The 24,942-nt window shown below is 47.5% G+C and overlaps 1 protein-coding gene and 1 non-coding gene across 5 annotated transcripts in view; one reads left to right on the top strand and one right to left on the bottom strand.

Moving 5' to 3' along the window:
- Positions 1-24,875, bottom strand: part of SLC7A6 (solute carrier family 7 member 6) — a 39,080-nt gene extending 14,205 nt beyond the window's left edge. The window contains exons 1-3 of one of the 4 annotated variants that reach the window (XM_032157727.2): positions 22,614-22,699; positions 19,854-19,904; positions 12,419-12,977 (exon numbers count right to left, since the gene is read on the bottom strand). In XM_032157727.2, coding sequence (XP_032013618.1) covers positions 12,419-12,941 — 523 coding nt within the window. In that variant the 5' untranslated portion in view covers positions 12,942-12,977; positions 19,854-19,904; positions 22,614-22,699. Of the gene's footprint in view, positions 1-12,418; positions 12,978-13,768; positions 13,875-19,853; positions 19,905-22,613; positions 22,738-24,820 lie in introns of those variants that run through there. The other 3 variants (XM_032157728.2, XM_058441143.1, XM_058441144.1) reach the window with 3 other exon arrangements.
- Positions 3,113-3,219, top strand: LOC116472032 (U6 spliceosomal RNA). The gene has a single exon (XR_004248952.1). It is a non-coding gene; the product is annotated as a U6 spliceosomal RNA (small nuclear RNA).
- Positions 24,876-24,942: the final 67 nt, after the last annotated feature.

Here is a 24,942-nt window from a genome sequence, read left to right as displayed (position 1 = left end):
GGGATGGGTGATTTCACCCACTCTTTCCCACCCAGACTCCCAAGGTTCCAAACCACAGGAGACACAAGACCTCTTCATGGCCAAAAGAAACTCATCAGTAAGTGAGGTAAATTTGAATGCAGATGGCAGGTTACCTAAGAAATTAGAGAGACAGTGTTTTGCATTAAGTGTAAAAATGAGGCCAGGTGCAGTGGCTCACACCTGTAATCCCAGCACTTTGGGAAACTGAGGCAGATGGATCATGTGAGCCCAGGAGTTAGAGACCAGCCTGGGCAACATGGAGAAACCCTGTCCCTACAAAAAATACAAAAATTAGCTGGGCATGGTGGTGCACACCTGTAGTCCCAGCTACTCAGGAGGCTGAGGAGGGAGGGTCACTTGAGCCTAGGAGGTTGAGGCAGCAGTGAGCCGTGCACTCCAGCCTGATGACAGAGTAAGACCCTGTCTCAAAAAAAAAAAAAAAGAAAGAAAAAGTCTGTTATATGCCTGACAATTTCACATACACCTCTCCATCGATTCTCACGACTCCAAAATACAGATATTCCTATTCCCATTTTATGGATGAGGAAACTGAGGCTGAGAGAAGCTAACTACCATTTCTAAGTTCACATTCCCAAGCCCACTGATCGCTTCCACCCTCATTCCTACCCATACCTCCCAATTCTCAATGAAGTCCATGGAGAAGCGCACCATAGGCTCACGTGGCCTTAAGTTCTAGCTCCTCACACACCTCAGTGACATCTGGGTCCTGTGCTGAGACCCCCGGCACTTTGCTCCTGCTAAACAATGACTGATCCATGGAGACGACATAAGAAAAATATCCAGCAAGAAGGAATGCAGTGACATCTGTGAGTACTGCCTCTAGCATCCAAAAATAGAACTTTTATGTGCACCTCAAATCTTACTACAAAATCTTTTGGGTCCATCCTCTAGGCCAACTCCACTTACTCCTACCCACTTTGCACTCTCTCCTTCAGCCAGACTTTCTCTCTTATTTGTACCCTACACACACATAAAAAGAAACGTCCTCCCCTCCTCTTCCTGCCATAGCCAACAGCAACTCCCACTTTCAAGGTCTAGTTCAGCCCCCGCTTCCTCTTCCTCTGTAAAACCTTCTCTAAATACACCACCCAGCCCCTCTCTGAGCTCTTTCTCTCCTGAACCACATGGCATTCCTGCTTCTTAGCACAGGTCAGTGTCTATGCTATCATCATGTAGACACCTGTCTCAAGTCTCTCCCTCAGGTGATTGGGTCATGCTTCTCCCAAGATCACAAATTCTCAGAAGGTAACAGCAGCATATAATTTTATTTTCTTTCTTTCCTTCTTTTTTTTTTTTTTTTTTTTTTGAGACAGGGTCTTCCTCTGTCATCCAGGCTGGAGTGGGCACGATCACAGCTCACTGCAGCCTCGATGTCCAGGGCTGAAGTGATCTTCCCACCTCAACCTCCTATTAGCTGGGACCACAGGTGCACACCACCACACCCAGCTAATTAAAAAAAAAATTATTTTGTAGAGACAGAGGTCTTGCTATGTTGCCCAGGCTGGTCTGGAACTCCTGGGCTCAAGCTATCCTCCTGCCTCAGCCTCCCAAAGTATTAGGATTACAGGCATGAGCTACTGCGCCTGGCCATGTTGTTTTCTTAAGCTCATCGCCAAGCAAAGAGGGGCACTGATAAACCCTGGTTGGAACCAAGGTGGTAAGATTTTCACTCTAACTTCCAATTCCCTGGGGCAAGGCAAATTGTCAGAAAGTTGGATATTCTTCCATTCAAATGGAGAGAAGTGCCTACGGCCAGCCTGTGAAAATGAACACAGGTGGCAGGTGGCAGGCTCAATGGCTTCAAAGAGCTTTCACTCAGTACACTGGCAAGTAACACAGGTGCTTACTAGTCAATCATGATGTGGGAGTAGGGAGACAGTGGTCAAATGGGAGAGTAGAAGCAGCCCAAAGAAATGCATGCTGCTGGCAGGTCTTCCTAGGGACCTACCCTGATGATCAAAGCTACCTGTATGGGGTTAAGCCTCAATCAACTAACATAAGGATTACCTAGTTAATAGGTACCAGTAATCCATAGGCCCCTATACCGTACAGTAGCCATGTTTTGAAGTACCTGCCCAGCTCCTTCTTGGGAATTGCTCCCCCTTCCCTATCATGACTGATGGAGCCAGACACGGGACCCAAGTTGAGCCTGTTATATTGCCTCTCCCAGAAACACAGAGTTGGAATACCAAGAAACTGAATCTAACAGTAATGGGCAGAAGGGTCAGGAGCTACAGCAAGTCAAAGTCACATACAAGCCCTTAGTAACAAAGGGACAGAAACCATAAGTAAGTAGAGAAAGGAAGCAGAACACAAAAAGAAGCAGAAGTGGGAGGGCATGCAGCTTAGACAAAAAGACAGGGGCCAGGGCAGCGGTGCACACCTGGAGTCCCAACTGTGTGGGAGGCTGAGGTGGGAGAACTGCTGGACCCAGGAGTCCGGGCCTATAGTGCACTGTAATAGCGTCTGTGAATAGTCATTGCACTCCAGCCAGGGCAACAGAGTGAGAACTTGTCTCAAAAAAAAAAAAAAAAAAAAAAACGAGAAAATACACAGAAGACAGAGATAGAGGGGTGAGAGATAAGAGACAAGGAGGCAGAGACAGAGAGAAGAGGACAAAAGTAGAGAAACACAAAAAGGTGGAAATAAACACGGAGAAAGAGACTGGCTGATAATATCCTGGCAGTGCTAACTGTGCGTCTGGTTTGCAGCTCCAAGGGGAAGAGAAGCTGATACACTCCTCAGACCCACTAACAGGCACTAGGTCTCACTTCTGATCCTTCTCCTTCCTTCTATCCTGCCATAAATGTCCTACAGGTTTGGTCCTCTCTGTGCACAGGTAAATATTACATACAGTGGAAATTCAACTATGTGCTAAACTAATGAATAAAGAAGGCTGCTTGTAAATGCCTGCAGAGTCCATTCCAATAGACCAGCTGGAAGGATACAAAAGCACCTGGTCAGAGTGGCTCCTCTGGGGAGAAAGACTAAAGCTGTGGAGAGGGAGGGAGACTTTTTCCACTCTGTGGTTTACCATGAACATAGCCCTTTTTCTAGATAAAAATAGTTCGTGCTCACTTCAGCAGCACATATACTAAAATTGGAACGATGCAAAGAAGATTAGCATGGCCCCTGAAAAAATTTTAAAGAATTTGTTTAAAAATAAAAATAGTTCGGCTGGGTGCGGTGGCTCACGCTTGTAATCCCAGCACTTTGGGAGGCCGAGGCGGGCGGATCACAAGGTCAGGAGATCGAGACCATCCTGGCTAACACGGTGAAACCCCGTCTCTACTAAAAATACAAAAAATTAGCCGGGTGTGGTGGTGGGCACCTGTAGTCCCAGCTACTCGGAGAGACTGAGGCAGGAGAATGGCGTGAACCCGGGAGGCGGAGCTTGCAGCAAGCCGAGATCGCGCCACTGCACTCCAGCCTGGGTGAGAGAGCGAGACTCCATCTCAATAAATAAATAAATAAATAAATAAATATAGTTCATTAGCAACAATGTAGCACCAGAAGGCAGAGCCAGGGCAGTGTGAAGCTAGGAGGCACCTAGGGCACAAAATTTAAGGAGGCACTCACTCTCAGGGGACCACATGCCGGAACCTGAGAGTGAGTACGCCCTTCAACGCTGACCCCAGGCACCTCGCTTGCCTCACCCTACTCTCAGCCCTGCCAGAGAACAGAGAGCTCCTAGAACAGTCTGTCAAGCAGAAGCCAAGTCCCTTGACTGTTCTCCTGATTCTAATTAAGAAACAAAATTTCACCATCTGATCCTTACTCCTCTATTGCTTCCCAGAACTCCCAGCCCCCCTAGCTTACCATAAACTATCAGAGTTCAAACAAAGTCAACAACTGGGCCTTAAAGCCAGATGCTAAGATTCAGCTACCACAATTAAAACATCCAAGCCTTCCCTCTTCTCCTGATCTCATTTCCTTGCTGGACAAGCCTGCACCAATGAGCGTGGGACCCATGTGAGGGTCTTCAAGGCTCTCTGGGAGCTTATTGCTGAGAAAGGAGTACTCGAATGGCAGATCCAGACTGAAAGCCAAAGCAGAAACAAATCCCCAAAGTCTCTGTGGCAGACACGGCTAGTTATCTTCCTCTATCTGTTCTTCCCTTTTTCTTTCGTAATAGAAATTTTAGCTGAAGGCATGGCTGTCCAAAATAAAGCTGACATTTCCCAGCCTCTCCTGCAGGTAGGTATGGCTGTGCAACCAGGTTTTCTCCCGGGATGTATGCAAATATTTCATATAAGACCTCAGAAAGTGTCTTTAAATGGGGAAGGCAGTGTCTTTGTCCTTCCTGTCAGTTACAGTGCAGACATGACAGCTAGAGCTTCAGTAACCATCCTGGACCACCAGCTAGAAGTCACAGGCTGAGGATGGCAGAAGACAGAAGGAATAAACCTGGCTCTCTGAAGAACTGAAGTCATCCAACCCACACTGCCTCCTTTTAACATGTGAGAGAAGCAGACATCAACATGTTTGAGCCATGCTGCTGAAGGCTTTCTGTTGTCTGAAACCCAGGTTAATAGTGAATAACATATGCACCCTCTGGCAGAACTGTGCCTTTCATACTCTCTTTCTGATGAGGAGATGGCCTGGCAATCTGAAGCTGTACTCCCAGCTACGCTGACAGTAGTCACAACTCTCTTTTCCCACAGGCAACAGAGAGCGGAGGGAAACCTTCCAATTCCTCCCAGACAGGCTGAGTATTATAAAGGGGCATTCAAGGACAAAGGAGTGCAACCATAAACAAAAAATAACAACAAAAATGTGGAAGAAAGGCCGGGCGCGGTGGCTCACGCCTGTAATCCCAGCACTTTGGGAGGCCGAGGCAGGCAAATCACAAGGTCAAGGGTTCGAGACTAGCCTGGCCAGTATGGTGAAACCCCGTCTCTACTAAAAATACAAAATAATTAGCTGGGCATAGTGGCTTGTGCCTGTAGTCCCAGCTAATCGGCAGGCTGAGGCAGAAGAATCGCTTGAACCCGGGAGGCAGAGGTTGCAGTGAGCCAAGAACACGCCACTGGACTCCAGCCTGGGCAACAGAGTGAGACTCCGTCTAAAAAAAAAAAAAATGCGGAAGGAAGAAAGGCAGGGTAGGGAGGGGACAACTAACTACAAGACATTCAGGAGCGAAATGCTCTCCAACACTCCAGGGGAGGTAAACCCTTCCAAATGGGGATCCCAGAATCAGTAGCTACCTCCTGGGATGTATATAAATATGTAATGTATGTGTCTTTTTTTAAAGTATCCTTGTTTTTTTGTGGTTTTTTGTTTTATTTTGTTTTTTAAGAGACGAGTTCTTGCTATGTTGCCCAAGCTGGTCATGAACTCCTGGGCTCAAGTGATCCTGCTGCCTTGGCCTCCCAAACTGCTGAGATTATCAGGCATGAGCCACTGAGCCTGGCCAGTGTCTTTGTTTTTAATTACACAAATACATTTAGTCCCATTATGAAAGCATTCAAACAATATATAGCGTTGGAGTTTTGAAACAACTATGATCAAGACCCAGTCCTCCCTAGCCCCGTGTCACTCTCAGAACAAGAAAGCTGTCTGTCCATAGCAACTAGGCAAAATGAGGAGCGTGTCTTCTGTACTGAGAACTCTGACCAGGCCTGGGTCCAAGAAAGCAGGAAAGCATGGAAACAATGGATATTCAGGGATTATACAGTGTTTCTTCTTCCCTCCAGTCTCATCCTTCCCAGTTTCCCTGCTTCTCTTCCTCCTGCTCACTGTCACCCTTGCCAAACAAACTCAGGGGGAATGGAGTCTCAGCTGTGAGCAGGCACTGGGCTTTGATGCTGCTGTGTCAGCAATGAACTACTTCCATGTTGACATCTTCAAAGCAAATACTTCCCATTGATGTGTATGAGCCTACACAAGAGGGAGGATCCCGAGGTCAAAGCCCACAAAGCTAAATGGGCTGACAACACTCAAGGCAAAAACATCACCCTTCTGCAGTCAAATCAAGTACTCTTATAATACTGGGCACCTGGGTTACTGTGAATCCTGCTGGTCACCTAGGCAAAGAGGAGACCCTATGTACCTACCTCAAGAACCAACATTTCTCCCCATTAGTCTCACAAGTGAGTATGAGCCCCTAAACTTACTGAGTTCAGTCAGCAGCCTGTGGCCCTGCCTCACCACATAAGATTCCAAAACCCCAGAATACATATGAACAGAGTGCACCCTTAAGACAAGAGTTTCTCAACCTCAGCACTATTGACATTTTAGGCCAAGTAAGTCTTTATTATGAGAAGCTGTTCTGTGCATGGTGGTATGTTCAGCAGCACCCCTGACCTCTACTATTAGAAGCAAAAAGCACCCCCTCCCAGGAGTTATTGCAACCAAAAGTGTCTCCAGATATTGCTAAATGTCTCCTGGAAGATAAACTCCCCTCTGGCTAAGAACCACTGTTCTAGGATAATTAGTAGGTAAAATAAAATAGCCTAAAATCTGCAAAAAGCTGCTTGGATCTCCTTGCCAGTATAACCTGGGAATGGGATGGGGTACAGCCAGAAAGCCAGGATCTGAAAGTGCAGTGCCGTCAGGGGCCAGGAAAGTAATATGAGTGAGCAAAGGCAAGAAAATCTGGGTATAATACAAGAAGTGGAGGAATACAGTGGTTTGGGGAGTCCATACTCCATTTAAAAAGAGCCACAGCCAGCCGGGCGCGGTGGCTCACGCCTGTAATCCCAGCACTTTGGGAGGCCGAGGTGGGCAGATCATGAGGTCAGGACATCGAGACCATCCTGGCTAACATGGTGAAACCCGTCTCTACTAAAAATACAAAAAATTAGCCAGGTGTGGTGGCAGGCATCTGTTGTCCCAGCTACTCAGGAGGCTGACGCAGAAGAATGGCGTGAACCTGGGAGGCGGAGCTTGCAGAGAGCCAAGATCGCGCCACTGCACTCCACCTTGGGTGACAGAGCGAGACTCCGTCTCAAAAAAACAAACAAAAAAAAGAGCCATAGCCCTCCACAGCGGCTCACGCCTGTAATCCCAACACTGGGGGAGGCTGAGGCGGGAGCATCACTTGAGCCAGGAGTTTGAGACCAGCCTGGGCAACATAGGGATACTCCTTTTAAATAAACAACAAAAAAATTTTTTTTTTTTAAAGGAGCTACGACTGCTGAAATCCAGCTTATTTTATCGGGCAGGAATTTGGGTCCAACGATGCCCGAAGTTTTGATTTTTCAAGAGAAAAGGCAAGTCCTGATTTTCAAATGTTGGCAACTAATTCAAAATTATTTACAATACCACAAACCAAACAAATCTATCTCTGGGGCCCAAGTCTGGCTCACGGGCAACCGGCTTGCAGCCTCTGCCCTAGAGTTGGTTATATACAGACTTCCTGGGCCCTCCCTTCTAGGATGGAACTTTTAAGTGTCTAGAATGGCGTGGCCATAACTTGTTTAGGCAGTCTCCCAACCAACAAGTGGGACCCCTCTCATGCCTCAATTTCAAGACTAACTTAATTCTCCTATCCTACCGAAGTCTTACCCTAGATTCAGTGCAGACCTTTGGTTTTTTTCCCCCAAATAACCTCATTGGTTTCATGCAATTTATGTCTCCTGAAACCATGTTGTTCCCACTGCCGCCTCTACTCAAGGAGACTCTCTCAGCATATCCTAGCTCTGTTGAAAGCCTGATACTGCAACCTAAGTTCCAAGAAGGGAAGTAAGCTGAACCCTAAAGCCTACCCTAGTCAGAAGAGAATATGGTTTTAGGACTTGGCCATTACTATGACAAGCAAGTTCTTGCCCTCAGGCCTGGATTCTGGAAAAGCCAGTGCTTCTAGGATAGAAAGCCTGCAGGAATTCAGATCCCGAGGAATCTGGATGAAAGTACATGTTGAATGAAAGAGGCTGGCCAGCCCACACTTACAGGCTCACACCTATGATCCCAGCACTCTGGGAGGCCAAGGTGGGCAGATCACTTGAGCTCAGGAGTTCAAGACCAGTGTGGCCAATATGGTAAAACCCCATCTCTACTAAAAATATAAAAATTAGCCAGGCATGGTAGCTCGCACCTGTAACCCCAGCTACTTGGGAGGCTGAGGCAGAAGAATCACTTGAACCTGGGAGGTGGAGGTTGCAGTGAGCCAAGATTGAGCCACTGCCCTCCAGCCTGGGCAACAAAGCAAGACTCTGTCTCAAAAAATAAAAATAAAAGAGAAAATCGAGGCAGCAATTAGTTAACGCCCCAAGATCAACAGTTGGTCAATGATAAAGCTGAAAATTAAATCCAGTCTGGCATGGAGGCCTGCAATCCTAACTACTATACTATACTGCCTGGAGATTGCTTATGTATCTTCAAACCATGTTTTCTAAGAATGTCTGATGAAAGAGATTAAATATGAAATTTTTTTTTTGAGACAAAGTCTCATTCTGTCACCTAGGCTGGAGTGCAGTGGCATGATCATAGCTCACTGCAACCTTGAATTTCTGGGCTCAAGGGATCCTCCCTCCTCAGGCTCCCGAGTAGCTAGGATTACAGATGCACACCACTGCCACTGCCACCATGCCTGGCTAATTATTTTTTTTTTAGAGGTGGGGGTCTTGCTTTGTTGCCCAGGCTGGTATCAAACTCCTGTGCTCAAGTGATCCTCCCTCCTCAGCCTCCCAAAGTGCTGGAATTACAAAAGGCATGAGCTACCATGCCCAGCCAATATTAATTATTTTTTTAATTTTATAAAGCGGTATACAACCTACAAGAAAAGATGACCTCAAAAGGTATTTATGGCTGGGCATGGTGGCTCACGCCTGTAATCCCAGCACTTTGGGAGGCCAAAGCAGGCGGATCACGAGGTCACGAGATCAAGACCATCCTGACCAACATGGTGAAACCCCCGTCTCTACTAAAAATACAAAAATTAGCTGGGCATGGTGGTGCGCGCCTATATTCCCAGCTACTCGGGAGGCTGAGGCAGGAGAATCTCTTGAACCTGGGAGGCAGAGGATGCAGTGAGCCAGAGGTTGCAGTGAGCAGAGATCGCGCCACTGTACTCCAGCCTAGGCGACAGAGCAAGACTCTGTCTCAAAAAAGAAAAAAAAATAATAATAATAATAGATAGGCCAGGCGTGGGGGCTCACACCTATAATCCCAGCACTTTGGGAGGCCGGGTGGGCAGATCACCTGAGGTCAGGAGTTCAAGACCAGCCTGACCAACATGGAGAAACCCTGTCGCTACTAAAAATACAAAATTAGCCAGGTGTGGTGGCACATGCCTGAAATCCCAGCTATTCGGGAGGCTGAGTCAGGAGAATCGCTTGAACCCAGGAGGCAGAGGTTGCCATGAGCCGAGATCATGCCATTTCACTCCAGCCTGGGCAGCAAGGGTGAAACTCCATCTCAAAAAAAAATTTTTTTTAATTAAAAAATAGTAACAAGAGTACTGTAGGAGGAAAAATCACGGGTGATTCTTAATTTTTTCTATTTTTCTGTATTTTTAAAATTATCTGTAAAATCTATGTTTTACCTTTTAATTAAAAAACACTAGGCCGGGCACCGTGGCTCACACCTGTAATCCCAGCACTCTGGGAGGCTGAGGCAGGTAGATCATCTGAGGTCAGGAGTTCAAGACCAGCCTGGCTAACATGGTGAAACCCTGTTTCTACTAAAAATACAAAAAATTAGCCAGGCGTGGTAGAGCACACCTGTAATCCCAGCTACTCGGGAGGCTGAGGCAGGAGAGTCACTTGAACCAGGAGGCAGAGGTTGCAGTGAGCCAAAATCATGCCATTGTACTCTGGCTTGGGCAACAAGAGCGAAACTCCGTCTCAAGAAAAAAAAAAAAAAAAAAAAAAAACCACTAAAAAGTGTTGCTTTTGAAGAACATTTTATGAAATGGGGAAAAGCTTGTGATGTACTAAGTTTAGAAAGCAGAATATAAAATTATAAGCAAAGTATAGTGCCAAGTCTACAAAAGAAAGAAAGTACACTATCAAACTATTAAAAGTACTCTTCTTGGCTGGGCACGGTGGCTCACGCCTGTAATCCCAGCACTTTGGGAGGCCAAGGTGGGCGGATCATGAGGTCAGGACATCAAGACCATCCTGGCTAACACAGTGAAACCCCATCTCTACTAAAAAACTACAAAAAAATTAGCCGGGCGTGGTGGCGGGCGCCTGTAGTCCCAGCTACTTGGGAGGCTCAGGCAGGAGAATGGCGTGAACCTGGGAGGCAGAGCTTGCAGTGAGCCAAGATCACCCCACTGCATTCCAGCCTGGGCGACAGAGCAAGACTCCGTCTCAAAAAAATAAATAAATAATAAATAAATAAAAGTACTCTTCTCGACCAGCCTGACCAACATGGTGAAACCCCCTCTCTACTAAAAATACAAAAATTAGCTGGGTGTGGTGGCAGGCACCTGTAATCCCAGCTACTCAGGAGGCTGAGGCAAGAGAATCATTTGAACCCAGGAGGCAGAGGTTGCAGTGAGCCGAGATTGTGCCATTGTACTCCAGCCTGGGCAACAGAGCAAGACTCCATCTCAAAAAAAAAAAAAAAGTACTCTTCTTTTGGTGGTAGATTTTGGATGACTTAAGAGTAATTTAATTTTCTAAATAAACATGCTTTGTGAGGTTTTTTTTGTTTTGTTTTGTTTCTTTTGGAGACAGGGTCTTGCTCTGCCACCCAGGCTGGAGTGCAGTGGTGTGATCATAGCTCACTGTAGCCTTGACCTCCCGGGCTCAAGAGATCCTCCCATCTCAGCCTCCTGAATTGCTGGGACCACAGGCACACACCAACATGCCCAGCTAATTTGATTTTTTGTAGAGACAGGGTCTCACCATGTTGATGTTGCCCAGATTGGTCTCAAATTCCTGAGCTCAAGCAATCCTCCTACCTCAGCGTCCCAAAGTGCTGGGATTACTGGCGTGAGCCACCATGCCTGGCCTAATAAACATATTTTATAATCAGAAAATTATTCCCTTTTTTAGAAAGCTCAGTCAGACCAGAGTCTCCCTAGCCAAAGCCTATCAGACATATAGCTGAGCAGCCGCCTTCCCTAATCCTAAGGGTATGTGTTTCCCCCTCACTATCCCAAGGAATATGGAGGGTTTTCCCTTTAATTTGTCTTTAACAAATTCCATAAAGTCAAGAGGCATGGGTATTCTACAGTCCTTTATTGCTAACTCCAAGGTACTCTCAGGCTATTTTTAACACTGGATAAACTGCATATACTGCCAATGCTTTTGCAAGCAGAGATGTGGAAAGAACAGAATATTATTAAGTACCTCTGGCAGTACAGTGCTAAGGAACATAGAATTCTGGGCCTTTCTCATTTAAAACACTAGTTCTGCAAGGCTGGGTAAATTAACTGCAATCTTTTCTCCTTACTACCCCGTAAGGGAAGAAGGAAAATAAAGAGGGATCGACTGGGATCTCTCAGGTTCTATCTGCAGAAACTCAAATGTGGCCGCAGACAGAGCTTGTTTACAAAGTCAGTGTAAAGAAGTCTGATACACTAGGAAGAAAAGGCGTTTTGTTGTCGTACCTGCTGCTCAGAGCAAGCCACAAAGAGCAGCAACGGCAGACAGGAAAGGGTCCTGTGGGCCTGAGGTTTAACACCGTAGGACTCCCACAGTCTAGTGAAGCCTATTTTCTCACTGATGACTTTAACTGGTTTAAGATAAAAATCTGGGAAATGAAAGAACTCTTTATTTTTTTTCCTTTAGCAACAGAATAAAGGCCTCAACACTGGTGGGGTTTTTTTCTGGGCTTACAACTAGTGATGTTGACTTCAATCAAAACAGCTGTCAAGACAAATAAAAGACATGCCCCAACCTGTCACACAGACCACAAAATAGAACAAGGGCAGCCAAGAGAGGAGGAATATGAGGTACCAAAGCCACGAACAGATTCAAACTTCTCCCATCCCCATCCTTTATGCTTACTTATCTCTCAGGACCAAATGACTGGTAAAATTACTTCCTCAAAAGGTAAGAAGCCTCCCTCCCCTCCAAAATGCAAAATATGCTATTCAAATATAAAGTATCTTTTTTTTTTTTTTTTTTTTTTTGGAGACAGAGTTTTGCTCGTTACCCAGGCTGGAGTACAATGGCGCAATCTCTGCTCACCACAACCTCCGCCTCCCAGGTTCAAGCAATTCTCCTGCCTCAGCCTCCTGAGTAGCTGGGATTACAGGCATGCGCCACCATGCCCAGCTAATTTTGTATTTTTAGTAGAGACGGGGTTTCTCCATGTTGGTCAGGCTGGTCTCGATCTCCCAACCTCAGGTGATCCGCCCGCCTTAGCCTCCCAAAGTGCTGGGATTACAGGCATGAGCCACCGCGCCTGGCCTAAAGTACCATTATTATAGTACCCCCCACCCCCCAACATCCTCCCAATCTCAGCCCCCACTTACATATGCAAGCAGCAGCGAGGAGACGGCAGGCCAGGTATGGGGGATCACAGCTGGGGAAGGACGGCTGGATGATGTAGTTGGCGAAGGTGATGGCGATGATGGCCTGACTGGTGGGCTCAACAACTAGCAGTGAGACCCACAGGCGGATGAAGGCAATGAAGCCCCCAAAGGCCTCTAGAATGTAAGCGTAGCTGGCTCCCGACTTGGTGATGGTAGTCCCCAGCTCTGCATAACAAAGGGCACCCACAACAGAGAAGAGCCCACCAATGGCCCACACAATCAGCGACATCCCATAGGAGGCAGTGTGTACCAGCACACCCTTGGGTGAGACAAAGATCCCTGAGCCGATCATGTTGCCCACCACCAGGCTGACCCCATTCAGCAGGGAGATCTCCTTCTTCAGCTGCATAGTTTCAGAAGACCTTTGAGGTGGCGAGCTGACATCTTCTTCCACCTGGGACTGGCTGGTGTTAGGGACAAGATGGTAGGTGGGTGTGGGCCTCCCAGGCTCCCTGGCTTCCATGACAAACAGTTCCTGCACACCTGTGTTTACTGTGGCCTGGCAAAGAATACAAGTATGTCAGTCTAGGGCAGGAGCTAGTGAGGCTCTATTTAGACCAGATTTCCCTGCCCACTTCCTATTTAGGGACAGCATGCCATGCATACAGCCCTAACTACAATAGGCCTGTCTCAGTTCCCACCACAGGACACAGGGAAATAGAAGTGGGTAGACCTTCACTGCTCCCAAGAAAGACGCCATGAGAGCTCAGGCATGATATGATGACGACTTCCAATGACAAATACCTGTCTTGCAGCCCAGAGTAGGCTGGCATTAAATTTGTCCAACGATTGGATTCTCCCTGAGTTATAGATTTCTGCTCTGTTCTCACCAGCTTAAAACCCAAAAACCTGCCCTGCAGAGAAGACCAGAGTCTCTGTACCTGGTACACAGTCATCACCAGCCTGAAAGGCTTCTCACTGTCCATATCCAGGTAATCCTGCCTACTCACCTCTACCCAAACATAAACTGGGACTTCTGCAATATCCAGCGAGACATGGAGACGTCTGCAGCTATTCTCAGGCCAGTACAGAACATGAGGAGGTGATGGGAAGGGCGAGAAAGATGCTAAGACAGGGGCATATCATCATTGTAGTGACTAAACCAAGGGGAAGTCCCTCATGAAAATACACGCCTGGTAGGGCGCAGTGGCTCCCACCTGTAATCCCAGCACGTTGGGAGGCCGAGGTAGGCGGATCACAAGGTCAGGAGATCGAGACCATCCTAGCCAAAATGGTGAAACCCCATCTCTACTAAAAATACAAAAATTAGCTGGGCATGGTGACACATACCTGTAATCCCCACTCAGGAGGCTGAGGCAGGAGAATCGCTTGAACCAGGGAGTCAGAGGTTGCAGTGAGCCAAGATCACGCCACTGCACTACAGCCTGGCAACAGAGCGAGACTCGGTCTCAAAAAAAAAAAAAAAAAACATGCCTGTGTATCACTGTGTCTGCAACACCTACCTTACTTTCCCATGTTGCTGCTTGCCCATTCAACATCTTTCTTTTTCCAAAGTACCCAAAAGAGAAGGGTTACGTAATAAGACAGGGTGGAAAAAGGACATCCAGGGGCATCCCGACCCAGGGCTAATTTGCCATTGGTGTATTTGCTTTCTTCCCCAGCATGCCCTCATGTTGGATTCCACATTAACCTACCTATGAAGGACCCAGAATCTATCAAAGGAAAATAAGCACCTTCCTGACCCTGCACCCAGCGTGATCTTCTCCCTCCCTCAACTCCTGTGCCAGTCACACTTCCGATCCCTTGATCCCATCTCATCTTCAGAAGAAATCTGGTGGGCCATTTGATTCCCACCCACGAGTTAGTCCTTTAAGGTCACAGAGATAACCTCCAAGAATCAGCAATAGGAACAGGATCGGCAAGCACATCATCTTTCCAGAAGTCTCTTATCTGTTCAACAAATGTGTATGTGATGTGCCCGAACCTGGCCTCATGGAGCTCAGAGCAAGGAAACCACAGAGAGTCAAGAGTGAGTAGTTCTTAGGGAAAATGCTGACCTCCACAGTCCCCACCCAAAACTCCTGCTTTCCCTGTCCCAAACCCCTTCAAGTCCGGACCTGAGCCCAAGTCAAAAAGCTCCTCCCAGGCCCTAGTCAAGCCTTCCCCCAGTCCCAGGAGTGGAGGCAGCCTACCTCTGCTTCAGTGAGGCTGAGCTTTAAGGCAGCACCACTTTTGCTCTCACTCTGGCACCAAGCCATGCAAGATTCCTACGCAGGCACCTGGAAACATATTTGTTTTCATGTGCCTGTCAGGTGAGCCCAGGTATCCATTAGAACAAAACCAGTATACAGCTGGGGAGCCTATAGTCTCACATAAGAGTCAGGTGCAAAGAGACCTAGGATGCCTTTTCTGTCCAAGTCAACATGGAGACAAGCAGAGAAATCTGACCCCAGTGACCAATACAGCTCCCTCTATTCCATTAGACTCTAGCTGGGAGGAGGGATTGGGGTTACTAGGTATTCCCTTTGTATTCATAAAACCTGGCACTGGTGTCGCTGATATGGCTTTATCAGGTTTGTCAAATACACTGGTGAAACTACACAGTGGCCTTATTTAGAGAGGTGGGGCACAGTCACAGCCCCACAAGACCTCATGCCTAGGATTTCAGTCACAGCACCTGAATGAAAGACAAGGTTCCTGCTGGAAGGTTAAGGACTCCTTCAGCCACGGAGAGTAGCAGAATCACACACAACTGAAGGCAGATAAGACTTCTTTCTCTTTCAATCTCTCTCTCTCTTTTTTATTCGAGAGACAGGGTCTCACTTTGTCACCCAGGCTGGAGTGCAATCTTGCAATCACAGCTCACTGCAGCCTCCAACTCCTAGGCTCAAGCAGTCCTCTATCTCGGCCTCATGAGGAGCTAGGACTACAGGTGCTCGCCACCATGGCCAGCTATTTATTTATGTATTTATTTATTTATTAAATTTGTTTGTAGAGGCAGTGTTTCACTATGTTGCCCAGGCTGGTCTTGAACTCCTGGCCTCAATTGATCCTCCTACCTTGGCCTCCTGAAGTGCTGAAATTACAGGTGTGAGCCACCATGCCAGGCTTCTTTATCTTCATTCAGTAACAAAATGCATGCTGGGCGCAGTGGCTCACGCCTGTAATCCCAGCACTTTCGGAGGCTGAGGCGGGCAGATCACAAGGCCAAGAGATTGAGACCATCCTGGCCAACATGGTGAAACCCCGTCTCTAATAAAAATACAAAAAAATTTAGCTGGGCGTGGTGGCATGCATTTGTAGTCTCAGCTACTCAGGAGGCTGAGAAAGGAGAATCACCTGAACCTGGGAGGCGGAGGTTGCAGTGAGCCAAGATAGCGCCACTGCACTCCAGTCTGGTGACAGAGCAAGACTCTGTCTCAAAAGAAAAGAAAAGAAAAGAAAAGAAAAATGCAATTGTTATCAAGAGTCTGTCCTTGGCAAAAGTAATTAAAGTTCCTACCTCTTTGCTAAACACCCAAGAGCAAAATTGTGATGTAACCCTAGCAGCTCCCAAGAGCACATGACTAAGTCCCAGGCTTGGCTTGGCACATGACTAACCCTAAGGCCATCCCTTACCTTCTCTCCATATCTAAACTTCACCTTGGCAGGGCACAGTGGTGCACACCTGTAATCCCAGCACTTTGGGAGGCCAAAGCAGGTGGATCACTTGAGCCCAGGAGACCAGCCTGGGCAATGGCAAAACCCTGTCTACACCAAAAAACTGCAAAAGTTAGCTGCGCATGGTGGCACACACCTGTAGTCTTAGTTACTCAGGAGGCTGAAGTGGGAGGATCACCTGAGCCCAAGAAGGTTGAGGCTGCAGTGAGCCATGATCATACGGTTGCACTCCCACCTGGGTGACAGAGACCCTGTCTCAAAAAACAAACAACAAAAAGTACAAATAAAATGGGACCAGACATGATGACTCATGCCTATAATCCTAGTACTTTGGGAAACCAAGGCCAGAGGATCGCCTGAAGCCAGGAGTTCAGGAGTAGCCTGGGCAACATAGAGAGGCTCTGTCTCTACAAAAAAATGAAATAAGAAAAAACTAGGCCAGGCACAGTGGTCCACACCTGTAATCCAGCACTTTGGGAGGCTGAGGCAAGAGGATTGCTTGAGCCCAGGAGTCCGAGACCAGCCTGGACAATATGGCAAGACCCCAATCTCTACAAAAAATACAAAAATTAGCCAGGCACGGTGGCACATGCCAGTTACTTGGGAGGCCAAGGTAGGAGTATCTCTTGAGCCAAGGAGGTCAGGGCTGCGGTGAGCCATTATCATGCCACTGCATTCCAGCCTGGGCAACAGAGCAAGACTCTGTTTCAAAAAAAAAAAAAAAAATCTAATATAAAATGGAAAGTCCTCAACTTCCAGCTTCCATTCAGGATAGATAGCACATTCCCACTCCAGTGACAAACAACAATTTTTCTTGGAGCCATCAGAAAGCTGAAGTTATAGGGCAACCAACTAGATTGAAACTGGTGGAAAGATGGCCACCTCCAAGGAGATAGAGAGATACAGGGTCTGGTTCACCTGTGGCAGTGGGAGAAAGATGAGACCACCATTTAGGTGAGTCAGAAGAATTCAAGTAAATTTTTTTTTTAATTACCACATGTCAAGTGTGGGTTAGTCAGAGCCACAGACACTCAGGTTTTTTCCATAGACCTCAGTGGTTACTCAAAAGAAATATTGGGCAAGTAACCTGAGAAAACTCTTTTGGTAGTGCTGGCTTATGGGAGGGAAAATACAAAGGCCAACCTATACCCTTCTCCTCTAAATAATAAAAACCATAAACCCCTGGGAAAGGGCAGCAAACTCTGTCACTCCTGAGGCAGCTGGGGCAGGATAAAAGAAAAAAAAAAAACTCTATGCTTAGAGGAGGGGTAGGAAATTCTGGGCAAGACCACTGGAGGTGTCTTTCTCCTGGGAAAAGGGGAGGAGCACCCAGAAAGATCCACTCCCAAGACCCAGGGAAACCAACAGGGCCTGCCTAAGACTGAGGCTGAACCAGAACAACAGAGAAATCTCTACTCCCTACCACCAGGTTAGCAAGCACCCAGGAACAAGCAACAGTAGTCTACCACTGAGACTGTGCACTAAGGCATAGGTGCACAGAGAAATCCTAAAGCTGAGGGTGGCTGGACGCAGTGGCTTACACCTGTAATCTCAGCTACTCTGGAGGCTAAGGCTGGAGGAAATTGAGGCCAAGAGTTTGAGACCAGCCTGGGCAACATAGCAAGACCCCATCTCTACAAAAAAAATTAAAAAGTAGCCAGGCATGATGGCATAGCCCCACCTATTTACTCAGAAAGCTAAGAGGTAAGTTTGAGCTCAGGAGTTGGGAGGCTGCAGTGAACCATGATGGCACCACTGGCATTCCAGCTTTAGTGACACGGTGAGATGACCGAGTGAGACCTTTTTTCTTTCTTTTTTTTTTTTTTGGAGACAGAGTCTTGCTTTGTCATGCAGGCTGGAGTGCAGTGGTACAATCTTGGCTCACTGTAACCTCTGCCTCCTGGGTTCGAGGGATTCTCCTGCCTCAGCCTCCTGAGTAGCTGGGACTACAGGTGTGCACTACCAAGCAAACTAATAAGCTGAGGGTATGGATGGAGGATAACCACTGAGCAAAAGCCTCCCTCCAGAAAATCAACCGTAAGCTGGCAAGGCAACATGAGAAGAATTTGAAGCCATTGGTGCACCTAACATAACCATAGCAACAATAACACCCAAACACAGCTGTCTCCTGACTAGGAGTTCAAACTCCCATACAAACAGTCTAGCAAAGAAGAGCTGTACCCAGTCCCCCAAATAAATACTATATACCTCAGTCTCTACTGTTCCACATACCGTATCTGGCAATCAGTAACAAGTTACAAGCAACATAAAAAAAGCAAGAAAAACAACCCGCTATCAAGAGGTAAAGTAATCAACAGGACCATACTGAGAGATGACCCAGATAATGGAAACATCAAACAAGGAATTTAAAATAATTGTGTTTGATACATTTAAGGCTCTACTGAAAAAGTTGAACAGCATACGGAAACAAATGTAGAACTTTAGCAGTGAGATGAAAACCAAAAGGGTCAAAATGGAAAAAGTGAAAAAATAGAACATCAAGCTGTGGGGCAATATCAAATAGCCTAGGTAAATATTTTTTAAATATGTATTTTTGCTCTTTTTTTTTTTAGACGGAGTTTCGTTCATTGCCCACGCTGGAGTGCAGTGGCTCGATCTCGGCTCACCGCAACCTCTGCCTCCCAAGTTCAAACAATTCTCCTGCCTCAGCCTCCTCGTGAGTAGCTGGGATTACAGGCACATGCCCCCACACCCAGCTAATTTTTTTGTTTTTAGTAGAGACGGGGTTCACCATGTTGGCCAGGATGGTCTGGATCTCTTGACCTCGTGATCCACCTGTCTGGGCCTCCCAAAGTGCTGGGATTACAGGTGTGAGCCACGACACCCAGCCCCGGCTAATTTTCATTTTTAGTAGAGACGGGGTTTCTCCATGTTGGTGAGGCTGGTCATGAACTCCCGACCTCAGGTAATCCGCCCACCTCGGCCTCCCAAAGTGCTGGGATTACAGGCGTGAGCCACCGCGCCCAACCACATTTTTGCTTATTTTTAGTAACTTTAGAATATAACTGACTACCCAAAACAAAAATAGTAGTATTATGGGATTATAGCATATTTAAACGTAAAAATGTCAAGCCGGGCACGGTGGCCCACACCTATAATCCCTGCACTTTGGGAGGCTGAGGCAGGGGGAATCACTTGAGCACAGGAGTTTGAGACCAGCCTCGGCAACACAGCAAGACCCTGTCTCTACAAAAAATATAAAAATTAGCCAGGCATAGTGATGCACACCTGTAGTCCCAGCTACTCAGGAGGCTAAGACAGGATGATCCCTTGAACCTGGGAGTCAGAGGTTGCAGTGAGCTGAGAGATCACACCACTGCACTCCAGCCTGGGCACTTCAGTGAGACCTGGTCTCCAAAAAAACAAGTAAAATGTCTGGCCAGTCAGTGGGAAGCCAAGAAGGGAGGGAGGATCACTTGAGGCCGAGTTCAAGACCAACCTGGGCAACATAGGGAGACCTCTGTCTCTACAAAAGGAAGGAAAGAAAGAAGGAGGGAAGGAGGGAAGGAAAGAAGGAAGGAAGAGGGAAGGAGGGAAGGAGGGAGGGAGGAAGGAAGGTAGGTGAACTGGCTGTATTAACATCAGACATTTTCTGTCACAGTACTTATTCTTCAGGTAACAATTGATAAAGAATAAATAATGGCAAAAAGCTACTAAGACTTGGTTTTGAAGGAATTTGCATTTAATTAATCACAACAGTAGCTACATACATTCCAAAAACAGCAGTGCGTACCTGTGTGAGACGTGTTGTCTATGCTGTCCTCAGGGTAGATCTGCAGACCCTCTGCAACAATGGAATGAAAATCGTTGATTCAAGAGGTCAATAATTAAGACATTACCTCCAGCTAGGCATTATGAGAGGGTCATCAAAATTCTACCAGATCACCCTCCTGAATTGGCTATCCTTTTCCCTCAATTTTTATCCAATTCATAAGAGAAATTGCTACTTCCAATTAGTTACAGGTGCCACGAAAAAAAAAAAAGAGAGAAATTGGTATGTGAGGATCACACACAATATCAATCTCTCTCAGCCTGGGTAACATGGCAAAACCTCATCTCTACCAAAAAAATACAAAAAATTAGGCTGGGTGCAGTGGCTCAAGCCTGTAATCCCAGCACTTTGAGAGGCCAAGGTAAGAAGATGGCTTGAGGCCAGGAGTTCGAGACCAACCTGGGCAACATGGCAAAAACAAAAAAAAATTTTTTTTTTTTTTTTGGGGGACAGACTTCCGCTCTTGTTGCCCAGGCTGGAGTGTAATGACGCGATCTTGGCTCACTGCCACCTCTGCCTCCTGGGTTCAAGCGATTCTCCTGCCTCAGCTTTCCGAGTAGCTGGGATTACAGGCATGCGCCACCACACCCGGCTAATTTTTTGTGTTTAGTAGAGATGGGGTTTCACCATGTTGGTCAGGCTGGTCTCAGATTCCTGGGACCTCAGGTGATCCGCCTGCCTCAGCCTCCCAAAGTGCTGGGATTACAGGCGTGAGCCACCGCACCCAGCCAACAAAAAAATTTTTAAAAATTTTAAATTCCTGCAGTCTCCTGCAGCAGGTAATAAAGGAATTTAACAGAATACTAAAATTTCCCCATGAAAATTTAACCACGAAACTGCCACAAGCAATTTTTGGAATAAATGAATTTATCACAATTCAATTACATCAGAAAACGGGATGAAAGAGGGGAAAAGCTCAATTACAAAGGAAGTTTTACAAAGTGGATTTGAAACCAAAATTTTTGTAATGACTAAAGAAAAAAATGCTGTTGAGAATGTTTGGAAAAACTCAAAACCATTTTTACTGGGTACTCTCACACCACAACAATCAACACAGAAGAGTTCCATGACCAAATGCCGGCGGGGAGGGTTCCCTACTAACAAGCAATCATTTCTCCCCAGGGACACCAGCTGAGAGTCCTCCAGTTCAATCCCAACACTATCTACCTGGAGACAGCATCAGATCCCACAGCGGAAGGGCCCAGTCCCACAAGACTGCCCCTCCCCCACAGGATACCTGGCACAAATCCAGGCCTCCTGAACTTCTGACCGAACTGTTTCAAGTTGGGGCTCCCAAGACTCCTCTTTCGGTTCAATTAATTTGCTAGAGCGGCTCACAGAACTCAGAGAAACACTTACTTACGTTTACTGGTATATTATAAAGGGTATTACAAAGGATACAGATGAAGAGGTTTGCAGAGCCACATATGGGGGAAGGGTCACAGACTTTCCTTGTCCTCCCAAGGAGAAGTACCATCCAGGAACCTCCACGTGTCCAGCTATCCGGAAGCTCCCCAAACCCCTGGCCTCTTGGGTTTTTATGGAGGCTTCATTACATAGGCATGAGTGATTAAGCCACTGGCCATTGGTGATCAAGTTAACCTCACCCTCCTCCTTTCTCCCCTCCCCGGAGGTTGGGGGTAGGGCTCAAAGTCCCAACCCTCTAATCCTGACTTGGTCTTTCCAGTGACCAGCCCCCATCCTGAAGCTTTCTAGGGGCTGCCAGACACCAATCATCAGCATACAAAAAGACATTACTTTGATCTTTCTAAGTATTTTAGGAGTTGTATGCTAGGAAACGGGCTGAAGACCAAAAAATATTTTGCTATATTACAGAGAAATACATCAAAATATTTTTATTCCCCCCTCTGGTTGAATCAAAATCTTAACTATAGTGAAAACACAGAAAACTTTTTCTTATAAAACTCTCTGAGTTATGGCTGGGCGCGGTGTCTCACACCTGTAATCCCAGCACTTTGGGAGGCTGAGGCGGGTGGATCGCCTGAGGTCAGGAGTTCGGGACCAGCCTGGCCAACATAGTGAAACCCTGTCTCTGCTAAAAATACAAAAAATTGTCCGGGCATGGTGGTGGGCGCCTGTAATCCCAGCTACTCAGGTGGCTGAGGCATGAGAATCACTTGAACCCGGGAGTTGGAGGTTACAGTGAGCCGAGATCGCACCATTGCACACCAGCCTGGGCAATGACAGCGAAACTCCATCTCAAAAAAAAAAAAAAAAAAATCCACCACAATTGGGAGGCCGAGACGGGCAGATTGCCTAGCTCAGGAGTTCGTGACCAGCCTGGCCAACATGGTAAAGCCCCATCTCTACTAAAAATACAATTAGCTGGGCATGGTGGCGGGTGCCTGTAATCCCAGCTACTTGGGAGGCTGAAGCAGGAGAATCGCTTGAACCCGGGAGGCAGAGGTTGCAGTGAGCAGAGATCACGCCACGACACCCCAGCCTGGGTGACGGAGTGAGACTCTGTCTCCAAAAAAAAAAAGAAAAAACCCACCACAATTACTCTTTAGAAAGAGTTGTAATATAAATAAATGTATAATTTATTTTTATAATAAATTAGTGTTATTTAACATGTAATACTAAAGAGTTGTTAATTATGTGTAAGCCATTCTCTTTACTAGTATTGTATTCACACTGTATACAAGTAAGTAAAAACTCTTTGTAAATCACACAAACAAAAGACAGTGCAACAATATTCACCTGTCAAGAAATACGCGAACATCACACTTTCATAAGCCACCTCCTCATAAATGGGTCCAGTACTGAGAAGGAAATGAAGTCCCCTGCGGCAAGGCCTAATTCCACTTGTCTGCCTCGGCCACATAAACTCTGCAACAAAGAGTGGGAGGGAACTGATGAAAAAATGAACCCTTTTAACCTGAGAAAGCTGATTTAAAAATATATGTATATGTGTGTGTGTGTGTGTGTGTAATTTTTTTTAATTAACCAAGAAAGCAGCAGAATGATATTTCCTTGTAAAAATCTAAATTTTACATGCCCGACAGGGGCAGTCCTAATTACTGGCAGGTTCCATGACACCCACAGGGTGGGTATAACTGAAGCAGCCAGCCCAAACCTGTCAGAGAACTGGCCTTGTCACATTAAATCATGCATGTCTAGGCAGCTCTGGGGCCCCAGGTCCCGTGGGCACCGTTTACATAACTTTTTTTCTTTTTTTTGTAGACAAAGTCCCGCTCTGTCGCCCAGGCTAGAGTGCAATGGCGCAATCTTGGCTCACTGCAACCTCCGCCTCCCGGGCTCAAGCCATTCTCCTGCCTCAGCCTCCCAAGTAGGTGGGACTACAGGTGCCCACCACCACACCTGGCTCATTTTTTGTATTTTTAGTAGAGACGGGATTTCACCATGTTAGCCAGGATGCTCTCGATCTCCTGACCTCGTGATCCGCCTGCCTCGGCCTCCCAAAGTGCTGGGATTACAGGCCTGAGCCACCGCGCCCGGCCTGCATAACTTTTTTAGAAACTAATATACATCCAACAGATTACAGCAGGAAGCACAAAGGTCAGGAAATTTCTTCCACTAAGAAGTTCCAGGGAGATGTGGATCATAAAACCGGTACATGCAATAAAAATACATCCATGGCCAAATAGGGAAGGAGGACAAGGAGAGGAAGAGAGGAGAAAATCAGGGTGGTGGTTTTCCACACACTTGCCAGGAAAATAAATCAGGCTGGTGGTTTTCCACACACTTGCCAGGAAAATAAACTCCAGTGTAACGACCTGAATGATGATCTGAGATCAAAGTTGGGAAGCAAAAGCCATCTGCGCAGCACACATGGGACCTGAATAATGCAGGCAGCCTGGGCAGGTCCCCAAAGGGCCTCACCGCCACCAAAAAGAGGTGGAACTGATATAAGGAAGCACTCACAGCCTTTCAAGTCTGCTCCTCCCAGATCTGAAATCTGGGAGCAGCTCTGAGAGATAAGCTCTGGATGGCTGGACACTGAACTGCCGCCCTGTGAGATGAGCTGGTCCTGGCTTTTTCCCCTATCAAGGGCAGAGACTGAATTCTTTTTAACTGTGTCACCAAGCCCAGGGCATACAAGAGGTACTCAAAAACGTGTTCGCCGACACCCTGATTCCTATTTATACTGACCATTACACAACATGTTTGCTTAGAGCCCAGCGAAGAATTTTCAGAATGTTTCACGTCTATCTCCCCACATTCAGGAGAGATAGTCACACAAGATGACAGGCTATAGGGACGCTCAAAAGAGCCATAATCACCAGGGGCACGCGGGTTCCCCAGCGCCAGCAGCCCAACGCTCCAGGCTCCAGCACGCCACAAAACCTTGCGGCATTCTCTAAAGTAAAAGGACTGATTTTAAAATGATAATCGTCATTCTTGCGACAGCCCCAGGAAGCCTGGCTCCTGCGGTCCTGAGCCCGCGTCTTTCTCCGCCCCACCGCGGCCGCCACACAGCACAGGTTCTCCGTCCTGCAGTCGGAAGCACAGTCACAGTCCCACTCAGGGTCACCGTCGCACAGTCTCACGCTCGCGGCGCGGCCCGCACACTCAGCGTCCCGGTCACCCTCGCACCTGGGGTTTCCCTCTCCACACACACCCCCCGTCTCCCTCACACTCGCCGCGTCGCCAGCACACCCCAAGACTGGCTCCCTCGCGGTCACCATCAGCCTCCGGGGCTCGCACTATACAGCGTTTCTCCCACACTCGGCCCTCACGCTCGAGGTCTCTCTCTCCTCGTGGCACCCCCCGCCCCTCACCCGCAGCGCCTCTCGCGCGGCCCCGATCGGCCAGCCCTGCGCCGTTTCTGGGCCGCATTCCGCTCCCGACGGCGGCAGCGAAGACCCACAGGGCTCGGCTCCCACAGAACGCGGCCCAGCCCCGGCCCCGCTCCCGGCGCGCCCGCCCATGGCCCAGCCCGTTACCTCCGAGTGGCCCGGCGCCGCCAGGATGCTCGGTCGCGCCGCCGCCGCCGCGGCAGCTCAGGCCCCGCCCCGCCACGTCACCCGCCGCCGGATCGCGACAGCGCGCGCCGCGTCGGGACACA

Source organism: Hylobates moloch, unplaced genomic scaffold (genome assembly GCF_009828535.3).
Source record: "Hylobates moloch isolate HMO894 unplaced genomic scaffold, HMol_V3 SCAFFOLD_6, whole genome shotgun sequence".
Classification (NCBI taxonomy): Eukaryota; Metazoa; Chordata; class Mammalia; order Primates; family Hylobatidae; genus Hylobates; species Hylobates moloch.
This window is presented reverse-complemented; position numbering and strand designations above follow the sequence as displayed.